The 12,190-nt window shown below is 36.2% G+C and overlaps 1 protein-coding gene across 3 annotated transcripts in view; it reads left to right on the top strand.

The window, feature by feature from the left end:
• The window catches only part of PTPN4 (protein tyrosine phosphatase non-receptor type 4), a 272,802-nt gene that overhangs the window by 138,600 nt on the left and 122,012 nt on the right, over positions 1–12,190 (top strand). For all 3 annotated transcript variants that reach the window (XM_037049882.1, XM_037049881.1, XM_037049880.1), the window contains one exon: positions 5,356–5,443. In XM_037049882.1, the coding sequence (XP_036905777.1) occupies positions 5,356–5,443 (88 nt within the window). The remainder of the gene's footprint in view (positions 1–5,355; positions 5,444–12,190) is intronic.

The following is a 12,190-nucleotide window of genomic DNA, read 5'->3' as shown; positions in this document are numbered from 1 at the left end:
AGTTTTCTGAAGCAATTGCACACTGTTTTTCACAGTGGCTGCCCCATTCTGCATTCCCACCAACAGTGCAATAGTGTTCCCTTTTCTCCACAACCCTCTCCAGCACTTGTTTGTTGGTTATGATGGCTATTCTGAGTGGTGTAAAATGGTACATCATTGTGGTTTTAATTTGCATTTCTCTGATAGCTAGTGGTGGTGAGCATCTTTTCATATGTCTCTGGGCCCTCTATATGTGACTCTTGAAGAAATGTCTGTTAAGGTCCTTTGCCAATTTTTTAATGGGAATGTTTGTCTTCCTGTGCATTCTTTATGTAGTTTGGAGATCTAACCCTTCTCTGAGGTATGATTTGCAAATATATTTTTTCATACAGTTGATTCCCTTTGTATTTGCTGATGTTTTCGTTAGCCTGGCAGAAGCTTTTTATTTTGATGAAGTACCATTTGATTATTCTTTCTTTATGTTTCTTGCTCTGGTGGACACATCAGTGAAAACATTGCTGCATGGAATATCTGAGCCAGAGGGGAGGTAGGGGGGAATGATGGGGGAAAGACAGGAAGGGTTGTCAGGAACATAGGTAATAAAGGATACATTGATAAAGCCAAAGGCGGGTAGGCTGGAGGGGGTGAGGTGGGGATGGCTGGGGTAGGGAGGAGTGGTGGGAGGGAAACAATTTAAAAAGTAACCCTTTAAAAGGTAGCAATTTTTCTCTCATTACAGTATTCAACTTTGATATATTGTGAGTCTGATTTTGTTACATATTTTTTTCTAAGAAGACATCTGTTATTTTGAATAGAAGGGAATATTGTTTGTTGGGTCAGAGTTCAGTTTTGCATTAATGTACTAGTCAAAATATTCATGTAGGAACTAAGGCACTTGCATATTGTCTAAGAATGTTAGCTTGACCCAGACTGTCTGGATTGAAATTCTGGTAAGGTTACTTACTATCTTATAACCTTGGCCAGATTTATCTATGTCTCTGCTGCTCTCATTTTTTATATGTAAATAGGGAGTAAGAAGAATTATGGACCTCTGGAGTTACTTTAAGGATTTTTACATATAAAGTATTCAGAACAATGCCTAGCTCATGGTAAGCACTGGAGAAATATTAGCTCTTATTATGAAAGAAACTTACTTTTATTTGGTAATGGCCGATGTATCTAAAACAGGTTAGTAAACTATAGCTGTTGCTTATTTTTGTATGGCTCATTGAATAAGAATGGTTTGTTAGTTTTAAATGGTTGGAAAAAGATAAACAAAGAATAACATTTTGTGGCACGTGAAATTTTGAGAAATTTCAACTTCTGTGTCCATAAATGAACACTTACTGTAATACACATTCCCTCATTTGTCTGTGGTTGCTTTCCCATAACAGCAGAATGAAGTACTGCCACAAAGACCATGTGGCCTGAAAGTGTAAAGTATTGACTGTCTAGCTCTTTCCAGCAAAAGTTTGTGACCCCTGATCTAGAATAAGAATAATGAATGAGAATTTTAGACTTTCAGCCAAGATGGAGGCATAGGTACACACACTGTGCCTCCTCACACAACCAAAATAAGGACAACAACAATTTAGAGATGAAAACCAACCAATGCCAATAGAAATTTGAACTCTATGGAAGTCCAGCAACCAAGGAGTTAAAGTAGACACATTCATCCAGACCGGTAGGAGGGGCACAGTCCAGCAGCCAGGACAGAGAGGGCTCTTGGCAAAGAGGTGGCTAATAGACCCAGGTGCGCAAGGCAGTAGATTGTGGAGAGGTGCTGTGCACAAGGTGGCTGGCAGACCAGGTCCCACATTTGCGCGCAGATAAACCAGTCAAAAGTGGGAAGCAAGACACACTGCACAACCCATGGTCCTAGCTCAGGGAAATAAAGCCTCAAAACACTGATTGAAAACACCTGTGGGGGTTGAAGCAGCAGGAGAAACTCCCAGCCTCACAAGAGAGTTTGTTGGAGAGATCCACTGGGTCCTAGAATGTACACAAACCTACCCACATGGGAATCAGCACCAGAAGGGCCCAATTTGCTTGGGGGAAGTGACTAAAATCCGGCAGAGGGCTGAGCAAGAGCCTTTGTTCCTTCTCAGACCCTTGCCCCAAATATAGCGTCACAACCCAGTGACGTGATTGCCCCGCCCTGATGAACGCTGAAGCCTCCGCACCTCTTATGTAACAACAGTTGCATCAAGACAAAAAAAAAAGGCTCAAATGAAACAACAGATCAAAGCTGCAGAAAAAACATAACTAAGTGATGAAGAGATAGCCAACCTATTGGATGTACAGTTCAAAACACTGGTAATCAGGATGTTCACAGAATTGGTTGAATTTGGTTCCAAATTAGATGAAATAATGAAGGCTACACTAACTGAAGTAAAGGAAAATGTACAGGGGACTGATAGTGATGGGAAGGAAACTGGGACTCAGATCAATGGAGTGGACCAGAAGGAAGAAACATCCAGTCAGAAAAGAATGAAGAAACAAGAATTTAAAAAGATGAGGAGAGGCTTAGGAACCTCCAGGACATCTTTAAACATTCCAACATCCGAATTATAGGGGTACCAGAAGGAGAAGAGGAAGAGCAACAAGTAGAAAAGTTATTTGAATAACTAATAAGGGAGAACTTCTCCAAGCTGGCAAAGGAAATAGACTTCCAAGAAATCCAGGAAGCTCAGAGAGTCCCAAGGAACTTGGACCCAAGAAGGAACACACCAAGGCACATCACAATTATATTAGCCAAGGTAAAAATGAAGGAGAGAATCCTAGAAGCAGCAAGAGATAAGGGGACAGTCATCTAAAAAGGAGTTCCCATCAGACTGTCAGCTGATTTCTCAAAAGAGACCTTATAGGCAAGAAGGGACTGGAAAGAAGTATTCCAAGTCATGAAATCCAAAGACCTACATCCAAGATTGCTGTATCCAGCAAAGCTTTCATTTAGAATGGAAGGACAGATAAAATGCTTCTCAGATAAGGTCAAATTCAAGGAGTTCATCATCACCAAGCCCTTATTACATGAAATTTTAAAGGGACTTATTTAAGAAAAGGAAGATAAAAAACATGTATATTAAAATGACAGCAAATTCACAATTATTAACAACCACACCTAAAACAAAAACAAAAGTTAAGCCAACAACTAGAACAGGAACAGAACCACAAAAATGGAGATCACATGGAGGGTTATCAACAGGGGAGTGGGAGAAGGAGAGAGGGTGAAAGGTACAGAGAATAAGTAGCATTGATGGTAGGTAGAAAACAGGGGAGGGTGAGAACAATATGGGAAATGTAGAAGCTGAAGAACCTATAAGTATGACACATGGACATAAACTAAAGGGGGGAATGTTGGCAGGAACGGGTGTGTAGGGTGGAGGGGAGTGAAAGGGGGAAATGGGACAATTGTAATAGCATAATCAATAAAATATATTTTTTAAAAAGAACTAAAATTTAAAAATAAAAAATAAAAGTGAATGACCTCTCTAGAAATTTAAAAAATCAAATCAAATCAACTGTTCTTATATTTGAAGAAAAGAACACCTCACTTAAAATTGGTTATAGACTCTCAGAAAGTTGAAAAGCGAGTGTAGAGAGGACCCATGTCCATTTCTCCCAGTTTCCCCCAGTGTTTACACCTTACACAATGTGGTAGAAATTGACATTGAAACATTGTTTGTATATTGTTCTGTGTCATTTTATCACATGTGGGGACTTAGGTAACCACCACTGGGCCCCTTTGGTAGTTAAGTACACCTGCTCTCTTCCTCTCTGCTTCCCTCCATCCTGAAACCCTGATAAGTCATCTCTTTTCCATGTCTATAATTTTTTCACTTAGAGACTATTATATAAATGGAATCTCATAGTACATGACTTTTGATATTTTTTCCACTTAGCATACTGCCTTTTTGAGATTTATCCAAGTTGTCTGTATTAATAATTCATTCTTTGTAATTGTTGAGTAGTTCCACAGTATGGGTGCGCTCCAGCTGGTTAGGCCATTGATTGTTGAGAGACTTTTTGGTTGCTTCCAGTTTTTGGCTATTACAAATAAAGTTGTTATAACAATTTAAAAAAAAAAGAATTTTAAGGCTAGCCTGATGTTGTGAGGGGGCTATTTTGGTCTAAAGGTAAATGCCATTTATAATATCTGAATCAAGGGTTTGAAGATAAACCCAATTTATGAAAAATTTACTACTAATAAAAAGTCTCTTCTGCAATGAGAAGGATTATACATTTGACAAGATATTGTTGATATATTTGTATTTGGTTTAAAGAAATAATTCTTTAAGTCTTTAAACAAAGAGAAATAGAATTATGTAGTTTAACTGGGGATGAGGTGGGGAAGGTAGAATATTTAACCTAACTGAATTTTACAGAGAGTTGAAGTATATGTGCTTTTTTGCTTTTTTTTTTAAGGAATCCCTTTAAAGGAGTATTAGTAATCATGCATTGGTAGGGTGTTGGCTCCTTTTTTTTAAGTATCATTAGTGAATGAAAGATTTATATCTTCGATTTTGTTATTTACTGCTTTTGCTCAACTGAAGTCTGATAATAACAGATCACTAAGGTTGTTAGAACGGTATGTTGTGTAGGAGTAAATCAATTTTAAATGCTTTGCATAGCTCTAAAGCTTCTGTTCATAAGAATCACCTGGGATATTTCTTAAACATAAGGAATTTGGACCCCATTCATTCTATTATCAGACTATAAAACAGTACTTCTGAAAGTATCTTTTGTGAAAGACCAATTTCATCTTAATCTGTCATGGAACAACACTTCTAAAAAATACAAAAATGAATTAATAGAAAAGTAAAGGGGAGAAATGAACAGATACAAAAAGTTACAAGGCTTTTTTTAATTGATAGATTCAACAGACATAAAATTACTCTACCAAGGTCCTATAAAAGACTCTAACACTCTCATTTTCTGTATTTATTATGAGTCGGTATCTATCTGTGCACTGTTCTCTGAGAAACACTGCTTGGAGGTTTTCTCAGACTCCACATGTTTCAGAAGCATTCTGTGTGATTTAAATACAGATATGGTATATAGACCAAATTTTGAAAAACACTACTTATGTCTCAGGATGACTGATTTCTGACAGCTATAAGAACAGCTACAGACTTAAAACTTGATGCATTCTTATAGTCTCAAAAATAAGAAAATATTGTGCGAAGCAATAATTTGTGTTGCTGAAAATGTACTCTTTAGATAAGTTAGATGTTACCATATGTAACTAAGTGGAGTAGTCATGCATGGTGTTTTGTAAAATATTTAGGATGCTGAAAAATTTCAAGATAAATAGCTTTTTCTAATTTGGACATGTTTGTGATTGATATAATTTTTAACCAAATGATTTCTTTACAGAGGCTTATCTCCTGCAGAAGCAGAATTTAATTACCTGAACAAAGCACGTACGTTGGAACTCTATGGAGTTGAATTCCACTATGCAAGGGTAAGTGAAGAAAACTTGCTTTGGTGGTGTTGAGTTAGTTTGTATCACTCAGTAGTATCCTGATATCATTAGGTAAGAAATGCACACCCATGGTTTTTGTGTGCATTATACATGGAATTATGCCCCATGGTATGTAATCATTATGCCCACGTGTAATGTGCGTTCTTATTTTTCCTCAAAAATTTGAGCAAAAAGTGGGCATCATGCACAGCAAAATATGGTAGTTGTGCTAAAAATTTCCTTTGAGAATATGTATTTTCACAATCAAGATTCAATACTTGATGAGAAAAATGGTTGAAATAGATTTTTCATTTTATTTTGCCTAAGGTACCTGGTTTATGTTATAAAGATAATTTTTGCAGACTTGGAGACAGGACCTTTAGAAATTATTTTACAAAATAAAGATTTAGTTATAGGAAAAGTACTTTTTTGTATATTTAACTTTTGTGATAAAAGCATTATCATAAAAGATACTTTCACCTCACTTCATGTTTTTATTTTCTTCATTTAGTGACATTAAAAATTTTTATTTTATAAAGCACAAAATGAAATATAATGTGTTTTGGCTGTTTCTCCCCAAATCCCTTCATCAAAATGGGATTTATAGTCACTGGCTTCTTACACAACACTCTGAAATTTTTTTCATTGGGTCAACCTTGGCTGCTTCTGAAAGACTATTGTCCTCCTTCCATAAGCATATATGTGAGTAGCTAACCTTCATTGATGTGTCTCTACACTTAGATTTCTTCTTTTTAGCAAGCGGTATGTTTCTTTAGAAGTACTGGGAGTATCTATAGCTATTCTCCATAACCAGTGAAAAGTGGAATTATAGGAAATCATTGGTTAAGTTTGTTAGAGGTTTTTTGTTCTCATGGAACAAATTGCCAAGCCTAATAAGGATAGCAGCCTGAAAGAGAGTTTTGTTTAGTTATATATTTTTTATTTATTTTAATTTATAGATATACACAAATAGCGGTTTGAGAATGCTTCAGTTCTATTTCATGTAATGGTTTTATTGTTTAAGGCCTCACCTGGCTATGTTCCAAGAAGAGCACTAATTCTTACGCTTCTCAGTGCTTGTGTTGATCTCTCCTTCAAAGAACTTACTTTGAACTTCTAAGAACTCCTTCATTCGACTTACTCTCATCACATAACTCTATCTGGGTGCTTGTGACTTGGAAATCTGTCTAATACCATTTAAAATCTGTAAGTCTCTCTTGAACTTTCTGGGATTTTTCTTTTAATATTTTATTTATTTTTTAGAGAGAGGGGAAGGGAAGGAGAAGGAGAGGGATAAAAACATCAGTGTGTGGTTGCCTGTCACATGCCCCCCACTGGGCACCGGGCCTGCAACCTAGGCATGTGTCCTGACTGGGAATTGAACCAGCGACCCTCTGATGTGCAGGTCTGTGCTCAATCCACTGAGCTACGCCAGCCAGGGCTGAGCTTTCTGTTTTATTTAAAATGTACCCTTTCACCTTCCCTCCTTTTGGAGAACTATTGCCTTTGAACATGGTTCTCTAAAATATAACATAGTGGTCAGTATTTGTGCAGCTAAATTTTGTTTTTTATTATAATGAAGTTTAAAATCAATAGAAATTTAGTATCTGAAGTAAACTATGGTTAACAAGAAAAAGACAGCTACTTCCAGTCATTTTAACTCTTACCTGTTTTCTAAAGGTAGTTTAGACTGCTGTCTGTTATCTGTAACTGCTGTCAATGAAATACAAAGGATATTAGACTTCCTTTTTTCTTTCTCTTTATTAAGGTTATTAGTGTAACAGTGGTCAATAAGACTGTACAGGTTTCAAGTGTACATTTCTATGATACATAATCTATCTATTGCATTATGTGCCCACCACCCAAACTCAAATCATCTACTGTAACCATATATTTGGTCCCCTTTACTACCTCCCACTCCCCCCTTCCCTCTGGTAACCACCATATATTTCACATCTGAGTGAAATCATATGGTTTTTAACTTTTTCTGATTTACTTCACTTAGCATAATATCATCAAGGTCCATCCATCTCACAAATGGCAGTATTTCATCTTTTCTTACGGCTAAGTAGTATTCCATAGTGTGTATATATATATACTTTACAAAGTGTATATATATACATTTTGCAAGTATTTGCAAGAAGATGTGATACATACATATATATACATATATATATATACATATATATATACATATATATATATACATATATATATATATGTGTGTGTGTGTATATATATATCACATCTTCTTTATCCAGCCATCTATCAAAGGACACTTTGGTTGGTTCCATGTCTTGGCCACTGTAAGTAATGCTTCAGTGAACATTCAGGGGTGCATATGGCTTTGTGAATAAATGTTTTCAAATTTTTCAGATAGATACCAGAAGAAGGATTTCTAGGTGATATTGTAACTCTATTTTTGATTTTTTGAGGAATCTCCATATGTTTTCTGTAGTAGCTGTATCAGTTTACATTCCCACCAGCAGTATATGATGGTTCTTTTTTCTCCACAACTTCTCCAACACTTGTTATTACTTGTCTTGTTGATAATAGCCATTCTAACAGGTGCGAGATGGTATGTCATTGTGGTTTGGGTTTGCATTTCTTAATAGCTAGTGAAGTTGAGCATCTTTTCATATATTTATTGGCCATTTATATGTTTCCATGGGAGAAGTGTCTGTTCAGGTCCTTTGCCCATTCTTTAATTGGAGTTTTAGGGGTTTTTTGGTGTTGAGTTACATGAGTTCTTTATATATGTATATTGGATATGAACCCCTTGTTGGAGCTATTATTTGCAAGTATCTTCTCCCATTAGGTTGGCTTTCTTTTTCTTCTGTTGGAGGTTTCTTTTGCCCTACAGAAGCTTTGTACATTCCTTTTTTACGTGACATGGCTCGATCTCACACATAATTAACCATATTGTTGTTTATTTATTTATAGTAAGATTTTTTTGTTATTTAAATTATTAGATTGCAAGACTTTTTCTCAGAAAGTCATAAATGTAATTTATGTGTGCCAGATTAATGTAATTTAAATTTTAAATGGTCAGAGTCATTCAGAAACCTATTTTGTACAGTCAAATTATAAAAAAGCTAGGAAGTGTTGTTTCTGTTGTGTGTGGTTACAGAGAGCTTAAGAACAAAATGTGCAAATGTTCAGTGAATGTAAAGGGGAATTTCGCAGTATCAGGAACAAAAAGGTAGAGGGGAGAGATTACATAAATAGAACACTTACATTTTAATTGAATATCACAAAGCAGAAGTGTGTTTGAGACATTTTATTTTGAAATCCAGGTAAGATATTTTCTGTCTGCTGAGAACCAAGTTACTTATAGCAATCTGCAAAATACAAATAAGTCCTACTGCATTCATTGTGGTGGCTGTGTTATGTGCTTTGCACAGTGTTGGTGCTAAAGGTTATTTAGTGCACAAAACATCAGTTAGCTCTGTCCTTATGGAGTTCACAGTGTAGTGGAGGAGAAAGAAATGGAACATATGTTAACAATTAAATATGTGCATGTGAGGATATGAAGGGGAAAGTACAGAATACCGGAAGTATGGGATCATATGCCAAGAATATCTAATCCAATCTGGGAGCAAAAGGTAGAGAAGCTTTCTGAGAAGAAATAATATACTGAAGCCAGAAGACTAAATAAGAATAAGAGAGTGGTTTTCACTATAATGCCATCAGCATGAATAAAGACTAAATCATCAGAGAATATGGAATATTTGAGAAAATAAAAATTGTTTATATGCTTAGAAGATTTTATGAGTAAGGGGAGAGGGTAGAAAAAGTAAAGAATGAATGACAACCTCTGGATAAAAAGGAAAGAAAAAAGGATTTGGGAGGAAGGAGATACTTTGTTTTTGTTTTTTCTTTAACTTAAAGTAAATGTTTTTGTGTGTGTGTGTGTGGTGCTCAGTTGTATGCATTTTAACACACCTATAGGTCCATGTAACCCTAGTTGTTATCAGAATGCAGAACAGTTTCATCACCCACAGAAATTCTGACTCATGCTGCCCCAACCTTCTAATTATACCTGATGCCTGGCAAACACTAGTCTATTTTCTGACTCTAGTTTTGTCTTTTCCAAAATGTCTTATAGAATGGAATTCTATATTATGTTTCTTTTGAAACGGGCTTCTTGTATTTCCAGTAATGCATTTGAGATTTATCCAAGTTATTGTGTATATCAATAGTAGTCCATTCCTTCTATTGTTGAATAGTATCCCATTATATAGATGTACCATGGTTTGTTTATTCAGTTACCCTTTGAAGGATATCTGGATTGATTCCATTTTTATATTATAGTCCTACTACAAACACCTATTTACAGGTTTCTATATAAAATTTAAGTTTTCATTTCTATAACATAAAAACCACAGAGTAGGATTTCTGAGTCCATATGGTAAGTGCATATTTAGCTTTATATCAAATTGCTAAACTATTTTCTAGAGTAATTGAACTACTTTGTGTCCCCACCAGCAATATTTGCAAATTCCAACTGTTTCACATCCTTTTTAGCATGTGGTACTGTTTGGTTTTGTTTCTTTTTAAGCTTTTCTCTTTTTTTCTTTTTTATTGAATTTTCCTTTTTATTGGGGTAACACTGTTTAACAAAATGTTATGGGTTTCAGGTGCACAATTCTACAACACATCCTCTGTATACTGTATTGGGTGTTCACCACCCCTCATCATGTTTTTACTTGGCATTTTTCTAATGACTAATGATGTTGCACATGCTATTTTCTTTGGGGAGTGTCTGTTCGTGTGTTTTGCCCATTTGTTTTCTTACTCTTGTGTTTTGAGAACTCTTTATGTGTTCTAGATACGTGGTTTTTATTGGATATGTGATTTGGAAATATTTTCTCTCACTCTTGGCTTCCCCTTTTATTCTCTTAACATTGTACTTTTTTAAAAAACTGATAGGTTCTAATATCCCTTATTAAGTTACCAATAAATTCTGAAAACCAGCAAGATATAGAAGATTTTAAAACTACAATCAGCAAACTTGGCTTAATTGATCCATGTGGAACACTCCAGCAGTTTCGGAGTGTGCATTGTTTTCAAATGCAGAATGTAATTTTTGAGCACAGTGTAGTTAAGCTAAAAACAATGACAGAAAGATAGCTTTAAAAATTCTCCAAACTATTTCAAAATTAACAAACACTTCTATATAAGCCTTGGGTACAAATACTATCATTCTTTCTACCCAGCACTCTATGCTTTCTCTCAGATACTCCTCTGGAAAGAATAATAACTAGTTGCGCCTAAGTTTGTGGTTAGGATTGGCTGATGATATATTGGGTATCAAAGTAATCTTGAATGTAAAACAACTTGAATATATTAAATTATTACAAAGAACATGTGTATTAAATTCCCTTCCCTCTCCTCTCCACCTCCCTCCTTTTCTTGTGTATCAGGCATCTTTATGAAACGATCAATAGATCACTACTTGTATTGATTTTCACTGAACAGTTTGTTTGAGTTCATATACACTATTAGGTCTGTGTAAGGCACATAAACCTTTTAAAGAAATTATTAGTGAATGTGTATTAAGCCTGGATGTGGAGCGGGGGGCTCTGCCTATGGAGTTTCTCTAGGCCGCCGCAGATGAGAATAATTCTACCACCACATGATCTGCTTGGGGAGGAAAAGTGGCCAGTCCCTCAAAGGAGAACAGCCTTGAGCCTGTTCCTCAGTGGGCTTTATTGGGTTTAATTTGCATATGAATACAGGGTGTATACATAAAGCTTATCAATCATTGTCAGGCAGTAATGACCAAGGAAGGAACTCAAATTAACTATAAGGGCTTATTCTGAGTCAGAGTCAGATAGATACAGTGCCATCAAAGGGCCATAAAACTTTGGGAAACAAACTCATTTTATTCTGGGACCCTTATCGTTTAAATTGAGGGTATTCTTAGCAAAGCAGGTTTTTATGCATTCACAGGATTTTATGCATTTTTTTCATTTTTATGCATTTTTCACAGGATTTTATGCATTCTTTCTAAGGCCTGATTGTCTCCCGGGGAACCACCCTTTCCAGCACAGGGCTGCTCCACCCTCCAGCATTGTTTCAGGCCTGAATTAGGTAGGGGATGCAGGCAGCCAAGAGATTAGGAGACTTATTACAGATAGAATGAGGATTCGGGTTATAACAAAGCCAAGGCCTGAAGGTCCATCACCCTTTTTCTATAGTCTTCTAAGTCTTTCCCTAATGGCCCCCTTGTGACTATGCCTGGTTTTTGGTTTTTTTTTTTAATATATTTTATTGATTATACCATTACAGTTGTTCTATTCCCCCCTTCATTCCCCTCCACCCGCACCCTCCCTCCCCCACCATTCTCCCCCCCTTAGTTTATAACCACGTGTCTCAAGTTCTTTGGATTCTATATTTCCCCCACTATTCTCGCCCTCCCCCCTATCTGTTTTCTACCTACTGTCTGTGCTATTTTCTGTGCCTTCTCCCCCCTTCTCCCCCTCCCACCCCCCTATTTCTAACCCTCCATGTGTTCTTCATTTCTATGGTTCCACTCCTGATCTAGCTGTCCTCTTGGCTTGCTTTTGTTTTAGGTGTGGTNGTTCTCCTTTATTATTTGTTCAAATACGTTTTCCACTCGTGGCTGTTTCTTTCCCCCTTCTGGTACCCCTATAATTCGGATGTTGGAACGTTTAAAGATGTCCTGGAGGTTCCTAAGCCTCTCCTCATTTTTTTGAATTCTCATTTCTTCATTCCTTTCTG

This window comes from Sturnira hondurensis, unplaced genomic scaffold, assembly GCF_014824575.4.
Source record: "Sturnira hondurensis isolate 20B ecotype Veracruz unplaced genomic scaffold, ASM1482457v3 Scaffold0006496, whole genome shotgun sequence".
Lineage (NCBI taxonomy): Eukaryota > Metazoa > Chordata > Mammalia > Chiroptera > Phyllostomidae > Sturnira > Sturnira hondurensis.
The sequence above is the reverse complement of the archived record's forward strand: the minus strand, read 5'-3'. Positions and strand labels throughout refer to the sequence as shown.